This window comes from Lethenteron reissneri, chromosome 69 (genome assembly GCF_015708825.2).
Source record: "Lethenteron reissneri isolate LAM-NWPU_2019-01 chromosome 69, ASM1570882v1, whole genome shotgun sequence".
Taxonomy (NCBI): domain Eukaryota; kingdom Metazoa; phylum Chordata; class Hyperoartia; order Petromyzontiformes; family Petromyzontidae; genus Lethenteron; species Lethenteron reissneri.
The window spans coordinates 4,340,028-4,360,329 of record NC_083847.1 but is presented as its reverse complement, the minus strand read 5'-3'; the positions used below and the strand labels follow the sequence as shown (position 1 = coordinate 4,360,329).

General features: G+C 56.1%; 1 protein-coding gene across 1 annotated transcript; it reads right to left on the bottom strand.

Annotated features, from left to right (window-relative positions):
• Positions 1-2,993: 2,993 nt before the first annotated feature.
• LOC133360741 (E3 ubiquitin/ISG15 ligase TRIM25-like) lies at positions 2,994-17,107 on the bottom strand. Its single transcript, XM_061579570.1, has 8 exons — positions 16,471-17,107; positions 14,420-14,611; positions 11,157-11,252; positions 9,049-9,282; positions 7,228-7,250; positions 5,680-6,491; positions 4,613-4,749; positions 2,994-3,470 (listed from the first exon to the last, which is right to left on the bottom strand). Exons 1-8 carry the CDS (start codon positions 16,906-16,908, stop codon positions 3,060-3,062), a joined length of 2,343 nt encoding a protein of 780 aa, XP_061435554.1. The 5' UTR covers positions 16,909-17,107; the 3' UTR covers positions 2,994-3,059.
• Between the last annotated feature and the right edge of the window lie 3,195 nt (positions 17,108-20,302).

The window sequence follows — 20,302 nt, the reverse complement described above, 5'->3', positions numbered from 1 at the left end:
TTTATTTCACGTTATTATAGATTTAAGATTGTGCAAGGGTTTTCGATTTAACCTCCAATGCCTAGATTTGCATTTGCTACATTTCCTGTAGTTGTTTTTTGAAACGTAACTTTTTTTAATTGCATATAGCCACGAGACGATACCAGTCTCACTTGGCTCACTCGACCACTCACTCACTCACCCACTCACTCACTCTCCCACTCACTCACCCACTCACTCACCAACACACTCACCAACCCACCCACTCACCAACACACTCTCCCACTCACTCACCCACTCACCAACACACTCACCAACCCACCCACTCACCAACACACTCTCCCACTCACTCACCCAATCACTCACCCACTCTCCAACACACCAACACACCCACTCACCCACTCACTCACCAACTCACCCACTCACCAACTCACCCACTCACCAACCCAATCAACAACTCACCCACTCACCCACCCAGCCACTCACCCACCCAGCCACTCACCCACCCAGCCACTCACCCACTCACCAACCCAATCAACAACTCACCCACTCACCCACCCAGCCACTCACCCACCCAGCCACTCACCCACCCACCCAGCCACTCACCCACTCACCAACCCACTCACTCACCCAGCCACTCACCCACTCACCAACCCACTCACTCACCCACTATCCAACCCACCCACTAATTTGCCAACCCACTCACCCACTCACCAAGCCACTCACTCACCCACTCACCAACCCACCCACTCACCCACTCGCCAACTCACCCACTCACCAACCCACTCACTCACCCATTCACCAACCCAACCACTCACCCACTCACCAACCCACTCACTCACTCACCAACCCACCCACTCACTCACTCACCAACCCACCCACTCACTCACCCACTCTCCAACCCACTCACCCACTTACCAACCCACTCACCAACCCAGCCACTCACCCATTCGCCAACTCACCCACTCACCAACTCACTCACTCACCCACTAATAAACCTACTCACCCACTCACCGACCGACTCAATCACCAACTTACCAACCAACTCAACAACTCACTAATTTGCTCACCAATCCACTCACTCACCAACCCCCTAACTCACCCATTCACCAACCCATCCACTCACCCACTCTCCAACCCACTCACCCACTTACCAACCCATTCACCAACCCAGCCACTCACCCATTCACCAACCCACCCACTCACCCACTCACCAACCCACTCACTCACCCACTCACCAACCCACTCACTCACCCACTAATAAACCTACTCATCCACTCACCCATTCGCCAATTCACCCACTCACCCACTCACCCACTCACCAACCCAGTCACTCACCCACTAATAAACCTACTCACCCACTCACCGACCGACTCAATCACCAACTTACCAACCCACTCAACAACTCACTAATTTTCTCAACAATCCACTCACTCACCAACCCCCTAACTCACCCATTCACCAACCCACCCACTCACCCACTCACCAGCCCACTAACTCAGCAGCCCACTCACACACCAATGCACTCACTCACCCACATACCAACCCACTCACCAACCCACTGACTCACCAATCCACTCACTCACCAACCCACCGACTCACCCACTCACAAACCCACTCACTCACCCACTCACAAACCTACCCACTCACCCACTCACCAACCCACCCACACGCTCAGCCACTCACCAACCCACCCACTCACTCCCACACCCAACCCACACACTCACACATCCACTCCCTCACCAATACACTCACCCACCCACTCACTCCCTCCCCTTCCAATCCACACACCCACCCAAAAGACAAAGGTCCCCCGTATAGCCTTAACAGGCTGTTGGGGCAAGTGCTGTTAGCGAGCACCTATGAAGGCCGGCACAGCACACGAGGGGGAAGGGGGTAACCAGCCCCACCACGCACGACCACCTCTGTTTCCCCAGTGAACCGGGCACTCACTTGAGGCTGAATTGACCTAGGGGAGGCCCAGACACCGGTCCAGATAATCACCGTCTCTACCGGTGGTGGCCATGGGCTGGAATCGAACTCGGGCGTCTGCCGGGTTCGCAGCGCTAACCACCTCCACCACCCCAACCACAACAATTGTTGTCCACCAACTAAGTAGCGGTGACAACACCACGGCGCTTGTGCCAGGCTAGGTGCACTCCGAGGTCACGCGAAGTGTCGAAGGCTCGCTGCTGGCAGGAGGTCACGGAACAGACCCAGGTGGTATGGGTTGACTGAGTGAGGTGACTGGCCGATGCTCCACCTCAATCAACCGCCCCCCACCCTCGCCCCACTCCACCACTCGACTCCACCCCACCTCAGTCCACCAAAACTCCACTCCACCCCAACTCCACCCTCACTCCAACTCCACCCCTACTCCACTCCTACTCCACCCCTACTCCACTCCACCCTCACTCCACCCCCACTCCACTTCACCCCGACTCCATCCCACTCCACCTCCCACTCCACCTCAACTCCACCCTCACTCCACCCCCACTCCACTCCACCCTCACTCCACTCCACCCCCACTCCACCCTCACTCCACCCCCTACTCTACTCCACCCTCACTCCTCCTCCACCCTGCACACTCACCCCACCGCAGCACTCCACCCCCACTCCACTCCTACTCCACCCCCACTCCACCCCCACTCCACTCCTACTCCACCCCCACTCCACCCCCACTCCACTCCACCCTTACTCCACTCCACCCCCACTCTACCTCCCCCTACTCCACCCCCACTCCACCCTCACTCCACCCCCACTCTACCCCCCTCCTACTCCACCCCACTCCACTCCTACTCCACCCCCACTCCACCCCCCCTACTCCACCCCCACTCCACCCCCACTCCACCCTCACTCCACCCCCACTCCACCCTCACTCCACCCCCACTCCACCCCCACTCTACCTCCTCCTACTCCACCCCCACTCCACTCCTACTCCACCCCCACTCCACCCCCCCCACTCCACCCCCACTCCACTCCAACCACCACACAACTCCACTCCGCACCGTATCCAAACCAATATCCCTACCACGCTCACCACCACCACCACCCTCCCCCCAGCCACCAAACCTCCCCCATCAAGACCCCAAGTTGAGCACCGTCACAGAATCGTCGTCACGGTTGATGCCCAACGCCGGGTAGAGAGGCTCCGTGAACCTGTGTTGAAACGCGTGCAGCAGCTCCATGCAATCCGCGTCGTAGAACGCCAGAATACCCACGGCCCAGTCCAGGAACACGCCCACTGTCCTGAGATTCCGATTGGCCCTCGCCCCGCCGGGCACCTTGGCTCCATTGTGACGCGAGAAACAGGCACCCCGGTCTTTCTCCAGGCACCACGAGACGTCGGGGGACACTCCGAGGCCGCAGGCATCGCTCGGGCCCTTCCTCGGAGCGCTGCCGTACGCGACACCGACTGTGCACCAGCGTGCCCACTCCACCTTGACCTCCCAGTAGCGTTGGCCCGAGAATTGGCTCTCGGCGGCGAGGACCTGCGGGCAAATGTCGATTAAAAGCTTTCGTGACCGCAGGGATTCATCTTCTTGGTTCTTTCGGTAAAGTCACGTAGAAGGGAAGTAATAAAATAATAAAAATAAAACACAACAAAATAATAAAATAATAAAATAAAGTTTCATAATAATATAATAAAATAATATAATTATATAATATTAATAAATTTCGATTTAAAGCTTTCGTGACTGCAGGGATTCATCTTCTTGGTTCTTTCGGTAAAGTCACGTAGAAGGGAAGTAATAAAATAATAAAAATAAAACATAATAAAATTTCGATTTAAAGCTTTCATGACTGCAGGGATTCATCTTCTTGGTTCTTTCGGTAAAGTCACGTAGACGCTGTCTTTCCGACAGACCTGTTCTTCACCTGAGGACGGCTGCTTGCGTTGTGGCCGAAACGTCGTGAGAATTATTTTATTATGTTTTATTTTTATTATTTTATTACTTCCCTTCTACGTGACTTTACCGAAAGAACCAAGAAGAAGATTCCTTCCCTTTATTAATACTATCCCCATCCCCTCCCTTTGATGCTGCTAATCCTGCATAATGCATGGGCATAATATGACTTTGAAACCCCCCCGCCCACCTCCTACGCATTTCCCATAAATAGCATCATCAGTATACTAAATATACTCTCCAATAAGCTGAGCTACTGACAGTAAGTAAAACAGTAAATAATACGTAAAATTCCTCTTGATATGCAAATTCTTTCATCAAGGCGCTCTTCTTCCCCCCTCCAACCCAGCTTCAATATACGCTCCAAGCTTGGCGCTGTTTCATTCTTCACCTGAGGACGGCTGCTTGCGTTGTGGCCGAAACGTCGTGAGAATTATTTCATTATGTTTCATTTTTATGATTTTATTACTTCCCTTCTACATGGCGACTTTACCGAAAGAACCAAGAAGATTCCTTCCCTTTGTTAATGCTACCCCCATCCCCTGATGCTGCTAATCCTGCATAATGCACGGGCATAATATGACTTTGAAACCCCCCCGCCCACCTCCTACGCATTTCCCATAAATATGCTAAATTCCTCTTGATATTTGTCAAGGCGCTCTTCTTCCCCCCTCCAACCCAGCTTCAATATACGCTGCCAAGCTTGGCGCTGTTTCATTCTTCACCTGCGGGCAGCCGTCGAAGCGTTCTGCGTGCGGTGCCAGCTGCTGTGGGTAGGCGACGCGCTTGGCCGAGCGGAGGTCGCGCGACAGCTGGAGGCGTGGAGACGCCGAGTTGGGGTTCAGCGTGGGCGAGAAGCCGTCTGGGGGGGGGGGCAGAAGGTGACAGTGGCAATGATGGTGGTAATGATGGTGGTGACGATGGTGGTGACGATGGTGGTGACGATGGTGGTGACGATGGTGGTGGTGATGATGGTGGTGACGATGGTGGTGACGATGGTGGTGACGATGGTGATGGTGACGATGGTGGTGACGATGGTGGTGACGATGGTGGTGACGATGGTGGTGGTGACGATGGTGGTGACGATGGTGGTGGTGACGATGGTGGTGGTGACGATGGTGGTGGTGACGATGGTGGTGACGATGGTGGTGATGATGGTGGTGGTGACGATGGTGGTGACGATGGTGGTGACGATGGTGATGGTGGTGACGGTGGTGACGATGGTGGTGACGATGGTGGTGACGATGGTGGTGGTGATGATGGTGGTGACGATGGGGACGCCGAGTTGGGGTTCAGCGTGGGCGAGAAGCCGTCTGGGGGGTGGTGGGGGGGACAGTGGCAATGATGGTGGTGGTGACGATGGTGGTGACGATGGTGATGATGATCGTGGTGATGATGGTGGTGATGATCGTCGTCGTGACAATGGCTGTGACGATGGTGACGATGGTTGTGATGGTGGTGACGATGGTGGTGACAGCGGTGGTGGTGAAGATGGTGATGATGATGGTGGTGACGCTGGTGATGACGCTGGTGGTGACGGTGGGGATGATGATGGTGGTGACGATGGTGACGGTGACGGTGTTTAGGACGATGGCACGTGGTAATCAGCAGGCAGCGGATGCGTTCTACGGTGGCGATGGCGTCATAATCAACACAATTATCGTCGTGAACATCATCATCATCATCATCGTCGTCGTCTTCGTTCGCATCGTCACCGTCATCACGATTAACGTCGCCGATGACGTCGTCATCGTCGTCGGCGGCAGCGCCGAGGTCATCGTCACCAACTCACAGTTGTTAATGAGGTCGTCCCTGCTGGGGGGTTTGGCGACATCGAAGGCGGGCGCGACCCCCTCCCGCTGCAGCTGTTGCAGCAGCCGCAGCTGCAGATCTTGCGCCTGCTGCTGCGGCTGCTGCTGCGGCTGCTGCGGCTTCGCCGGAACTGGGAGTCGCGGGCGCTGGATCTGCCCGACCGCGACTCTGGGCAGCAGCGGCGGCGGCGGCGGTAGAGACCGATCGGGGAACTCCAGCGGAATCACGTAGTCTTCGTCGGGCGCCGTCGCGAGCTGCGGAGAAGGCAGCCGCCTCCCTTTCGACGGTGGTGGCGGGGCCTTGCCCGGCGTCGAAGGCGCGACCGGGAAGCTCCTCGGTTGTCGGGGACCGGACGACGACGACGGTGCAGTCGGAGCCGGACGCAGTGGCGGAGTGACACGGCCCATCATCAGCCGATTGAGTTCTTCTGTGATCGTTGAAGAGGTGGAGGAAGAGGAGGAGGAGTGGAGATGATGATGCGGCTGCTGCACGGCCGCTCCTGAGGCCGTCGATGGCCGAGCCGCCACGCAAGGCCGCAACGAAGTAGCAGCAGTAGCAGCAGCAGTAGCAGCAGCAGTAGCAGTAGCAGCCGGAGGAGCGGAAGCAGCAGTAGCAGCAGCAGTAGCAGCAGCAGCGGAAGCAGCCGGAGGAGCGGAAGCAGCAGCAGTCACGCGGGAGGCTTTGCAGGTGGCGAGCATCTCGTCCAGACGTCGTTCCAGCGGCGCCACCGTCACCAGCGAGAGGCTCGGGACAGGGGGGGGCTCCACCGGCGTGGCCACAAGCGCCGCTATGCTGCAGGGAAACACGCGGATCTTGCGTCGGTGGGGGGCGGAGGAGGTGGGGGGGTTGGTGGAGGAGTGGGGGGTGGGGGGGGGTCCTGGGGGGGGGGTGCTGCGAATGGATGGCGTGGTCATCTTGGTTCTTTGGGTAAAGTCACGTAGAAGGGAGATGATGAAATAATAAAAATAAAACATTATAAAATAATTCTCACGACGTTTCGGCCACAACGCAAGCAGCCGCGTCCTCGGGTGAAGAACAGGTCTGTCGGAAAGGCAGCGTCTGTTTCGGACGTCTGTTTCAGACGCTGTCTTTCTGACAGACCTGTTCTTCACCTGAGGACGGCTGCTTGCGTTGTGGCCGAAACGTCGTGAGAATTATTTAATTATGTTTTATTTTTATTATTTCATCATCTCCCTTCTACGTGATGACTTTACCGAAAGAACCAAGAAGATGGGTCTGGCAGTGTTCGCCAACTCAAGCCCTGAAGGCGTTCGAAGACCTGAAGACTGGACCCAGCACCCTGGGAGCGTCAACCGAGGCTCTGGTCAGAGCCGCCTTGTAGCGGACTGGTGATGGTCAGTCTAGCCCAGAGGTCGCACGTGCCACGTGTAATAACACGTGTCATATGTAACAACACGTGCCATATAAATGTGACAACACGTGCCACATGTGACAACACGTGCCCTGTGACGTATGATCACTTGACCGGTGATCTGAGCAACAGCTTTGAAAACGTATCTCGGCTTACCTCTGCCATTCTTGAGTGCACTTCTGCAGAATTCGCACACACACACAGACGCACACACAGACACACAGACACACACACACACAGACACACACACACAGACACACACACACACAGACACACACACAGACACACACACAGACACACACACAGACACACACACAGACACACAAACACACCCACAGACACACACACACACAGACACACACAGAGACGCACAGACGCACAGACGCACGCGTAAGATTCATATCGGGAATACTTTTGATGATGATAATTACGATGAAGATGACAACAACAATGGTGATGGTACAGCGTCATTTTATACAGATGTCATCTTGACCAATTAATCAACACCACCATCAGGATCACCACCACCACCAGGATCACCACCACCACTAGCACCACCACCACCAACATGACCACCACCAGCATCACCACCAGCACCACCACCATCAGGATCACCACCACCACCACCACCAGGATCACCACCACCATCAGCATGACCATCACCATCACCACCACCACCAGCACCACCATCACCAACATGACCACCACCAGCATGCACCACCACCACCAGCACCACCACCAACATCCACCACCATTAGCACCACCACCAGCACCACCACCACCACCAGCATGACCACCACCAGCATTATCCGCAACCATCACCACCACCAGCATCACCACCACCAGCACCATCACCACCACCAATTACTACCACCCCATCATCAATCAATCATCATAATAGAAGTGGGGGTAAGGGCAATGGGTGGGTGGGGTTGATGGGTGGGTGGGGGCAATGGGTGGGTGGGTGGGGGCGATGCGTGGGTGGGTGGGGGCGATGGGTGGGTGGGTGGGGGCAATGGGTGGGTGGGTGGGTGGGGGCGATGCGTGGGTGGGTGGGGGCGATGGGTGGGTGGGTGGGGGCAATGGGTGGGTGGGTGGGGGCGATGCGTGGGTGGGTGGGGGCGATGGGTGGGTGGGTGGGGTTGATGGGTGGGTGGGTGGGGTTGATGGGTGGGTGGGTGGGGGCAATGGGTGGGTGGGTGGGGGCGATGCGTGGGTGGGTGGGGTTGATGGGTGGGTGGGGGCAATGGGTGGGTGGGTGGGGGCGATGGGTGGGTGGGTGGGGTTGATGGGTGGGTGGGGGCTATAGGTGGGTGGAGGTGATGGGTGAGTGGGGGTGATGGGTGGGTGGGTGCGATGGGTGGGTGGGGGCTATAGGTGGGTGGGTGGGTGGGTGCGATGGATGGGTGGGGGCTATAGGTGGGTGGGTGGGTGCGATGGGTGGGTGGGTGGGTATGATGGGTGGGTGGGTGGGTGCGATGGGTGGGTGGGTGGGGTTGATGGGTGGGTGGGGGCTATAGGTGGGTGGAGGTGATGGGTGGGTGGGTGCGATGGGTGGGTGGGGGCTATAGGTGGGTGGGTGGGTGCGATGGATGGGTGGGGGCTATAGGTGGGTGGGTGGGTGCGATGGGTGGGTGGGTGGGTATGATGGGTGGGTGGGTGGGTGCGATGGGTGGGTGGGTGCGATGGGTGGGTGGGAGTGATGGGTGGGTGGGGGTGATGGGTGGGTGGGTGGGGGGCGATGGCCAGAGAGACGGGTGTGGCGATGAAGGGTGATGGTTGAGGGTTGCTGAGTTGTGGTGATGGGGCGGGGATGGCCTTGTACCAGGAGTAACAATGAGTGGAGTGACTGTGAGTGACTGCGAGTGACCGCCAGTGACCACCAGTGACCACCAGTGACCGCCAGTGACCACCAGTGACCACCAGTGACCACCAGTGACCACCAGTGACCACCAGTGACCACGAGTGACCACGTACCGCCAGGAAAGCGGCGTGTCCCTGCGTGCCCTCGAGTCGAGCGACGGCCGCCAGCGCCGCGCGCACCCCTCCCAGCGCCGCCTCGCACCGCGCGAGGCCACCGGCCACCTGGGCCAGGCCGTCGTCTCGCTCGCGGCCCGCGGACCGCAAGGCCTCGTCGCGCTCCTCCGACAAGGCCCGCATCAGCTCGTCGTACTTGCTGAGCAGGCGCGAGCGGGTCTCCTCCGCACACAGCTGCCGGAGAAGAGAGCGATGCCAAGACGGTCCGGTGATGTTAGATGTACTCAAAAGTACAGGAAGTGGCTATTACGTTGGAGTCAACTGGTCCAACAGCAGGGTGAGACTAGGCTCTAAGGAAGCTTTCGTGACTGCAAGGATTCATACTCTTAGATTATTTTCGGTACAGTCACGTAGGAAAAAAATGAAATTAAAATTAAGAAAAAAAAAATTTTACTTATTAATTTTTATTTCATTTTTTCACCTACGTGACTTTACCCGAAAAAACTAAGAGTATCTAAGGAAAGCTGTCTCGGGTGTGGACCAATCAACTTCAAGGCCTCGTCGCGCTCCTCCGACAAGGCCCGCATGAACTCGTCGTACTTGCTGAGCAGGCGCGAGCGGGTCTCCTCCGCACACAGCTGCCGGAGAAGAGAGCGATTCCGAGACCGTCCGGTGCCATAGGGAGTCTGGGGAGAAGCCGGTGGTAGCCGTAGAGGTGCTTCTCTCTCCGCTCGGTGGAGTCGGCAGAGTCCACGATCCGACACGAGAGAGAGAGACCGGAGCTAGCCGGCAGGGACCCGGACTCAGAGTAGGATCCCTAGACCCTGGGAGTTGTGTACCCTGGTGTGTGTTATTGATAAGCTTTAATAAACCCTGGCGGAAGCCCTTAACTTACCTCCGTCTACGAGTACGTCCGTCGGAACTACACAACACTTGTACTCAAAAGTACAGGAAGTGGCTGTTACATTGGAGTCATCTGTGCCATTACATGTACTCAAAAGTACAGAAAGTGGCTGTTATATTGGAGTCATCTGTGCCATTAGATGCACTCAAAAGTACAGGAAGTGGCTGTTATATTGGAGTCATCTGTGCCATTAGATGTCCTCAAAAGTACAGAAAGTGGCTATTAAATTGGAGTCATCTGTGCCATTAGATGTCCTCAAAAGTACAGAAAGTGGCTATTAAATTGGAGTCATCTGTGCCATTAGATGTCCTCAAAAGTACAGGAAGTGGCTGTTATATTGGAGTCATCTGGTCTAACAGCAGGGTGAGACTCGGCTCTAAGGAAAGCTGTAGATTTGAAGCTTTCGTGACTGCAAGGATTCATGTTCTTAGTTTTTTCGGTAAAGTCACGTGGGAAAAAAATGAAATAAAAACTAAAAAATAAAATAAAATAATAAAATAATAATTACTTTTTTCTTAATTTTTATTTATTTTTTTACCTACGTGACTTTACCGAAAAAACTAAGAGTATCTAAGGAAATCTGTCTCGGGTGTGGACCAATCAACTTCAAGGACAGTGTGTACATTATCAGAGTTATGTTTTTTGTTTGCATTATGACTGCAGGTATTGTGGTCTATGCAAACATGACTCCTTGTAAAAAAGGTCTCAGTTTTGTTGCCAGATGAAAGGGTAAAAAACAATTATCATATTTTGCTACTGGCAAATGAGGTTCCAATGGTGTAAATTATAACCCCGAGCTCTCGTACTGTGATGGTGCATTGTCTTTGAGTTATGCGCCTTTTGGCGTCATCTGGTCCAACACCATGTGAGACTAGGCTCTAAGGAAAGCTGTCTCGGGTGTGGACCAATCAACTTCAAGGACAGTGCACATACATTATCAGAGTTGTGTTTTTTTGTTTGTTTGCATTATGACTGCAGGTATTGTGGTCTATGCAAACATGACTCCTCGTAAAAAAAACGTGTCAGGGAGAGAGAGCGTGGGTAGAGATGGAAGAGGAAGGAAAGGAGAACTTTCATACTTCCCTTGCTTTCTCAATGTTCGCCTTTTGTAACGGGGTTCGCTAACCTCTGCGCCACCGCTCCCCATGAAATTACCACCACCACCACCAACAACAACGACAACAACAACGACCCCACGTCTCACCTTCAGTGCGTCTGATGAGCGCCCCGCACCATCCACGTACGAAGCCATCCACGTCTCGCGTGTCAGCAGCGTCTCCTTGAACGAGCCCAGCTGATCCTGCACCAAAGACAAAGGTCCCCCGTGTGGCCTCTAGCAGACTGTAGGGGCAAGTGCTGCTCGCAAGTGAGCAGCAGCAGCAGCGCCTATGGAGGCCGGGACTGTGGCACGCGAGGTGGTGGGTTGCCAGCATCACGCACGCCTGCCTTGGTCTACCACCCACCCATCGGCAAATCTGCTAACCCGGCCACCAATCCACCAACCCAGCCACCAACCCACCCGCCCACGAACCCACCCTCCCACCCACCCACCCACCAACCCACCCACCCACCCGCCCACCCACTCACTCACCCACTCACTCACTCACCCACCCACTCACTCACTCACCCACCCACCCACCCACCAACCCACCCACCCGCCCACCCACCCACCAACCCACCCACCCTCCCACCCACCCACCCACCAACTCACCCGCCAACCCACCCACCCACCCGCCCACCCACTCACTCACTCACCCACCCACTCACTCACTCACCCACCCACCCACCCACCAACCCACCCACCCGCCCACCCACCCACCAGTCTGTGGGCATGCTCCTGGTGGACGGGCACTAGCTCGTGCTGCCCGTGCAGCGTGGCGCAGGCGGCGCCGCACAGCAGTCCACCCGCCCACCCACCCACTCACTCACCCACCCACCCACCCACCAACCCACCCATCCACCAATCCACCCACCCACCCGCCCACCCACCAACCCACCCATCCACCAACCCACCCACCCACCCACCAACCCACCCATCCACCAACCCACCCACCCACCCACCCGCCCACCCACCAACCCACCCACCCACTCACCCACCCACCCACCGACTCACCCACCCGCCCACCCACCAGTCTGTGGGCGTGCTCCTGGTGGACGGGCACTAGCTCGTGCTGCCCGTGCAATGTGGCGCAGGCGGCGCCGCACAGCAGTCCACCCACCCACCCACCCACCCACTCACTCACCCACCCACCCTTCCACCAACCCACCCACCCACCCACTCATCCAACCACCCACCCACTCACCCATCCACCCTTCCACCCACTCACCCACCCATCCGCCAACCCACTCACCCATCCACCCACCCACCCATCCACCCACTCACCCACCCACCCATCCACCCACTCATCCAACCACCCTTCCACCCACACACTCACCCACCCACTCACTCTTCCACCGACCCACCCACCCTTCCACCCACCCACTCACCCACCTGCCCACCAACCCACCCACCCTTCCACCCATCCACCAACCCACCCACCCACCCAACCACCCACCCACCCACCCACTCTTCCACCCACCCACCCGCCCACCCACCAGTCTGTGGGCGTGCTCCTGGTGGACGGGCACCAGCTCGTGCTGCCCGTGCAGCGTGGCGCAGGCGGCGCCACACAGCAGTCCACCCGCCCACCCACCAACCCACCCACCCACTCACCCACTCACTCACCCACCCACTCACTCACTCACTCACCCACCCACCAACCCACCCACCCACTCACCCACTCACTCACCCACCCACTCACTCACTCACCCACCCACCAACCCACCCACCAACCCACTCACCCACCCACCCATCCACCCACCCACCCACCCACTCACTCACCCACCCACCCACCCACCCACCCACCCACTCACTCACTCATCCACCAACCCACCCACCCACCCTTCCGCCCGCCCGCCCACCCACCCATCCACCCACCCATTCATCCACCCACCCACCCTTCCGCCCGCCCACCCACCCATCCACCCACCCATCCACCCACCCATTCACCCACCCTTCCGCCCGCCCACCCACCCATCCACCCACCCACCCATTCACCCACCCACCCATCCACCAACCCATCCACCCACCCGCCCACCAACCCACCCACCCACCCTTCCGCCCGCCCACCCACCAGTCTGTGGGCATGCTCCTGGTGGACGGGCACCAGCTCGTGCTGGCTGTGCAGGGTGGCGCAGGCGGCGCCGCACAGCAGTCCACCCACCCACCCACCAACCAACCCACCCACCCACTCACTCACCCACCCACCCACCCACCCACCCATCCACCAACCCACCCACCCACCCACTCATCCAACCACCCACCCACTCACCCATCCACCCTTCCACCCACTCACCCACCCATCCGCCAACCCACTCACCCATCCACCCACCCACCCATCCACCCACTCACCCACCCACCCATCCACCCACTCACCCACCCATCCACCCACTCATCCAACCACCCTTCCACCCACCCACTCACCCACCCACTCACTCTTCCACCGACCCACCCACCCTTCCACCCACCCACTCACCCACCTGCCCACCAACCCACCCACCCTTCCACCCACCCACCCACCCATCCACCAACCCACCCACCCACCCAACCACCCACCCACCCACCCACTCACTCATCCACCCACCCTTCCGCCCACCCACTCACTCACTCTCCCACCCACTTACTCACTCTCCCACCCAGCCACCCGCCCACCCACCCACCCACCCACTCACTCGTCCACCAACCCACCCACCCACCCACTCACTCATCCACCCACCCACTCACTCATCCACCCACCCACTCACTCATCCACCAACCCACCCACCCATCCACCCACCCACCCACTCACTCATCCACCAACCCACCCACTCATCCACCCACCCACCCATCCACCAACCCACTCACTCATCCACCCACCCGCCCACCAACCCATCTACCCACCAGTCTGTGGGCGTGCTCCTGGTGGACGGGCACCAGCTCGTGCTGGCTTTGCAGCGTGGCGCAGGTGGCGCCGCACAGCAGTCCACCCACCCATCCACCCACCCACCCACTCACTCACCCACCAACCCACCCACCCACTCACTCACCCACCCATCTACCCACCCACCCATTCACTCACCCACCCACCCACCCACTCACTCACCCACCCACCTACCCATCCACCAACCCACCCACCCACTCACCCACCCACCCACCAACCCACCCACCCACCCACTCACTCACTCACTCACCCACCAACCCACCCACCCACTCACTCACCCACCCAAAAACCCACCCGCCCACCCACCCGCCCACCCACCAGTCTGTGGGCGTGCTCCTGGTGGACGGGCACCAGCTCGTGCTGGCTGTGCAGCGTGGCGCAGGCGGCGCTGCAAAGCAGTCCACCCACCCACCCACCAACCCACCCACCCACCCACCCGCCCACCCACCAGTCTGTGGGCGTGCTCCTGGTGGACGGGCACCAGCTCGTGCTGGCTGTGCAGCGTGGCGCAGGCGGCGCCGCACAGCAGCTGTGAGTCGCTGCGGCAGAAGAGCTCCACGCGGCGCCCGTGCTCCCTGCACTCGCGCATGCCCAGCCCCCCAATGGGGGGCACCAGCTCGTGCGCCTTCAGGTGGGGCACCTGTGGAGGGGGGGGGGGCGCGGGTGGTTCCAGGGTGGTTCGTTTAAAAAATAAAATAAAACGAACAAACCGAACAACGCGGAGTGAGCGGGGGCGCTCAATAGTATAGTTCGACTTGTAAACCACTTATTTAAGTCTTCTTGGTTCTTTCGGTAAAGTCACGTAGAAGGGAAGTAATAAAATAATAAAAATAAAACATAATGAAATAATTATTTTATTATGTTTTATTTTAGTGAGAATTATTTAATGTTTTATTTTTATTATTTTTTTACTTCCCTTCTACGTGACTTTACCGAAAGAACCAAGAAGATGAATCCCTGCAGTCACGAAAGCTTTAAATCGACACTTATTTAAGATTTAAGATTCCTAAATGGTTGAATGTATGCACCTTCCGGCCAAAGTAAATTCCTTGTCTGTGCGAACTTTCATGGCGAATAAAACCCTTTCTGATTCTGATTCTGAAAAAATGAACGGGCGAGTTGGTGGATGGATGGGTTAATGGATGGGTGGGTGATTGGGTGAGCGGGTGAATGAGTGAGCGGGTGAGTGGCTGGGTGAGCAGGTGAGTGGGTGAATGAGCGAGTGGGAGAGTGGCTGAGCGGGCACTTGAGTGAGTGGTAATGGCTGGGCGAATAGGTGAGTGAGCGGGTGAGCGACTGGGCGAGCAGGTTAGTGAGTGGGTGAGCGACTGGGCGAGTAGGTGAGTGAGCGGGTGAGCGACTGGGCGAGTAGGTGAGTGAGCGGGTGAGCGACTGGGCGAGTAGGTGAGTGGGTGAATGAGCGAGCGAGCGGGTGAGTGGTGGATGAGCAGGTGAGTGGGTGAATGAGTGAGTAGATTGAGTGGCTGAGTGGGCATGTGAGTGGCTGAATGAGTGAGTATAGGAGTGGCTGGGTGGGCACGTGAGTGAGTGGGTAAATTACTGGGCGATGCAGGTGAGCGAGCGGGTGAGCGACTGGGCGAGCGGGTGAGCGACTGGCCGGGCGAGCAGGTGAGTGAGCCAGTGATCAACTGGGCGAGCAGGTGAGTGAGCGGGTGAGCCACTGGACGAGTAGGTGAGTGGGTGAATGAGCGAGCGAGCAGGTGAGTGGGTGAATGAGCGAGTGGGAGAGTGGCTGAGCGGGCACTTGAGTGAGTGGTAATGGCTGGGCGAGTAGGTGAGTGAGCGGGTGAGCGACTGGGCGAGCAGGTGAGTGGGTGAATGAGCAGGTGAGCGACTGACCAGGCGAGCACGTGAGTGAGCGGGTGAGCGACTGGGTGAGCAGGTGAGTGAGCCGGTGAGCGACTGGGCGAGCAGGTGGGTGAGCGGGTGAGCGACTGGGCGAGCAGGTGAGTGAGCGGGTGAGCGACTGGGCGAGCAGGTGAGTGGGTGAATGAGCAGGTGAGCGACTTACCAGGCGAGCAGGTGAGTGAGCGGGTGAGCGACTGGGCGAGCAGGTGAGTGGGTGAATGAGCGAGCGAGCGAGCGGGTGAGTAGCTGGGTGAGCAGGTGAGCGACTGGGCAACCAGGTGAGTGGGTGAGTAAGTGAGTGGGTGAGCAGATGAGTGGGTGAATGAGCGAGCGAGCGGGTGAGTGGATGGGCGAGCAGGTGAGTGGGTGAATGAGCGAGCGGGTGAGTGAGTGGCTGGGTGAGCAGGTGAGTGAGCAGGTGAGCGACTGGGCGAGCAGGTGAGTGAGCGGGTGAGCGACTGGGCGAGCAGGTGAGTGAGCGGGTGAGCGAGTGGCCGAGCAGGTGAGTGGGTGAGCAGGTTAGTGGGTGAATGAGCAGGTGAGCGAGTGGCCGAGCGAGCAGGTGAGTGCGACGCGCGAGCGACTGAGCATCACCACCAACATCACAACCACCCCCCCCACAAACATCACCTGCCGGTGAGGCGCCAGGTGCATCTCGCAGAAGGACATCTCGCAGTGAGCGCAACTCTTGACGGCCGGGCGAGCCCCACCCGGGCAACAGCCGCACGGGACCACGCCCACCGACCCCGTCGCCACGGCGACGCCTCCGTCATAGAGCCTCGCCTCCGCGTCAGAGCGGGGGTTGTGGGTGTGATCACGCGGCCTGCGCATCTGAGCCACGAGGTTTGCCACGAGGATGCTCTTGCGCAACTCGGGTTTGGCGGGGTAGGTTTGACGACACTCGGGGCACGTGAAGCCGCCACGTGCCGCCGATTCCGTGCCCCAGTGGCGCTCGATGCAGGCCGAGCAGAAGGTGTGGCCGCAGTTGAGGGTCACGGGGTCGACGAAAAGCTCCAGGCACACGGGGCATGTGAAGTCGCGCTCCTCCATGTTGCCGGATTCCAGCATCGTTTGGACGGTCGCTCGCTCTACGCCTGGTGGGGTCGAGTGCGTTTTGGAGCGGGGTGAGTGTTTTTTTAAATCCTTTATATTAAGTTCGCTCGCTTGCTTGCTTGCTTAGGACCGTGCAAATCTTTCGGTCGTTTTTTAACCCACTTCCCGTGATCCAATCGAGCTGACGTTTTGCACACAGACTCGTTGTGCGTGACAATTAATTTTCGTAAAAAAATTTTTCCAAAATTTTACACTTTTTAGGGAAAAAAATAAATTATATTTAATGACCAATTGCTTAATGGTGGCAGGCAATCATCTGACCCATAGGTGGCAGCCATCTCAAGCCAGAGGACGAGAGGACTCTAGCCGCCACGCATATAAAGGATTTATAGTGAAAAACTTTGTTTTTACGGGTTAATTTTTAAATCCTTTATATTAAGTTCGCTCGCTTGCTTGCTTGCTTAGGACCGTGCAAATCTTTCGGTCGTTTTTTAACACACTTCTCGTGATCCAATCGAGCTGACATTTTGCACACAGACTCGTTGTGCGAGACAATTAATTTTCGTAAAAATTTTTTTCCAAAATTTTACACTTTTTAGGGAAAAAAATAAATTATATTTAATGACCAATTGCTTAATGGTGGCAGGCAATCATCTGACCCATAGGTGGCAGCCATCTCAAGCCAGAGGACGAGAGGACTCTAGCCGCCCCGATGCCACGCATATAAAGGATTTATAGTGAAAAACTTTGTTTTTATGGGTTATACTTATTTGTTTGCTAGGAGTCGCGTGAACTGGGGGGGGGGGGGGGGGGGGGGGGGGGGGGGTGGATAATAAGCTAAACTTCGATTTAAAGCTTTCGTGACCGCAGGGATTCATCTTCTTGGTTCTTACGTGACTTTACCGAAGGAACCAAGAAAATAAACTAAACATTGAGGAATTCCACTGTATCTTGATTAGCTGTGACTATCCCAAGCGTTAGTAGGCACTGCATGTTATCAGATCAACATAATGTACTTTATATATCTTCTTGGTTCTTTCGGTAAAGTCACGTAGAAGGGAGGTAATCAAATAATAAAAATAAAACATAATAAAATAATTCTCACGACGTTTCGGCCATAACGCAAGCAGCCGTCCTCAGGTGAAGAACAGGTCTGTCGGGGAGACACCTGAGGACGGCTGCTTGCGTTGTGGCCGAAACGTCGTGAGAATTGTATTTTATTAAGTTTTATTTTTATTATTTTATTATTTCCCTTCTACGTGACTTTACCGAAAGAACCAAGAAGATGGATCCCTGCAGTCACGAAAGCTTTAAATCGAAATAGTACTTTATATCGTTCATTAGCTGTGACTAACCCAAGCGTTAGTAGCTACTTCATATTATCAGATCAACATAATGTACTTACATTATATATAGTTCATTAACTGTGACTAACCAAATCATTAATAGGTACTTCATATTATCAAAACAACATATCATCACGGTGGCTAGGAGATGTTGACTACCTCGCCTGGTGCGCAGGAGGTCGTGGGTTCCACCACCACTACCACCATCATCATCACGGTGACTAGGAGATGTTGACTACCTCGCCAGGGGTACAGGAGATCGTGGGTTCCACCACCACCACCATCATCATCATCACGGTGGCTAGGAGATGTTAACTACCTCGCCAGGGGTACAGGAGATCGTGGGTTCCACCACCACCATTATCACGGTGGCTAGGAGATGTTAACTACCTCGCCTGGTGCGCAGGAGGTCGTGGGTTCCACCACCACCACCATCATCATCATCACGGTGGCTAGGAGATGTTAACTACCTCGCCTGGTGTACAGGAGGTCGTGGGTTCCACCACCACCACCATCACCATCATCACGGTGGCTAGGAGATGTTGACTACCGCTGTCTATTTGGAGTCTGCGTCTCTCTTATCATCATCACGTTGGCTAGAAGATGTTAACGAACACACGACCTCCTGCGTACCAGGCGAGGTAGTCAACATCTCCTAGCTCACCGAGATTCCCCGCAGTGCGAGGCGACCTTCACCAGAGGTAGGGGGCGACTGTGGCACAGACACGGATACACCGAGACGCATGGGTAGTGTTGAGTCTATGGGCAGTGTTGAGTCTATGGGCAGTGTTGAGTCTATGGACAGTGTTGAGTCTATGGGCAGTGTTGAGTCTATGGGGTCAGTGTTGAGTCTATGGGCAGTGTTGAGTCTATGGTGCAGTGTTGAGTCTATGGTGCAGTGTTGAGTCTATGGGCAGAGTTGAGTCTATGGTGCAGTGTTGAGACTATGGGCAGTGTTGAGTCTATGGGCAGTGTTGAGTCTATGGGCAGAGTTGAGTATATGGGCATTGTTGAGTCTATGGGCATTGTCACACAGAGACCCAGAGACTCACACAGAGACCCATAGACTCACACAGAGACCCATATACTCACACAGAGACCCATAGACTCACACAGAGACCCATAGACTCACACAGAGACCCATAGACTCACACAGAGACCCATAAACTCACACAGAGACCCACAGATTCACACAGAGACCCATAGACTCACACAGAGCCCCATAGACTCACACAGAGACCCATAGACTCACACAGAGACCCATAGACTCACACAGAGACCCAGAGCCTAACACAGAGACCCAGATACTCACACAGAGACCCATAGACTCCTACAGAGACCCATAGACTCACACAGATACCCATAGCCTCACACAGAGACCCAGAGACTCACACAGAGACCCATACACTCACACAGAGACCCATAGACTCACACAGAGACCCATAGACTCCTACAGAGACCCATAGACTCACACAGATACCCATAGCCTCACACAGAGACCTATAGACTCACACAGAGACCCATAGACTCACACAGAGACCCATAGACTCACACAGAGACCCATAGACTCCTACAGAGACCCATAGACTCACACAGATACCCATAGCCTCACACAGAGACCCAGAGACTCACACAGAGACCCATACACTCACACAGATACCCATAGACTCACACAGAGACCCATAGACTCCTACAGAGACCCATAGACTCACACAGATACCCATAGCCTCACACAGAGACCTATAGACTCACACAGAGACCCATAGACTCAAACAGAGACCCATAGACTCACACAGAGACCCATAGACTCACACAGAGACCCATAGACTCACACAGAGACCCATAGACTCACACAGAGACCCATAGCCTCACACAGAGCCCCATAGACTCACCACACAGAGACCCACAGGCTCACACAAAGACCCATAGACTCACACAAAGACCCATTGCCTCACCCAGATACTCATAGACTCTACAGAGACCCATAGCCTCACACAGAGACCCATAGACGCACATAGAGACCCATAGCCTCACCCAGATACCCATAGACTCACACAGAGACC

Excerpts from the sequence above, each read along its gene's own strand:
- LOC133360741 (XM_061579570.1), bottom strand. The coding sequence starts at position 16,908 with ATGCTGGAATCCGGCAACATGGAGGAGCGCGACTTCACATGCCCCGTG. Across the intron at positions 9,283-11,156 it reads GCTCATCAGACGCACTGAAG|CTGTGTGCGGAGGAGACCCG; the intron begins GTGAGACGTGGG and ends CTTCTCCGGCAG. Across the intron at positions 4,750-5,679 it reads GGACGACCTCATTAACAACT|ACGGCTTCTCGCCCACGCTG; the intron begins GTGAGTTGGTGA and ends CCCCCCCCCCAG.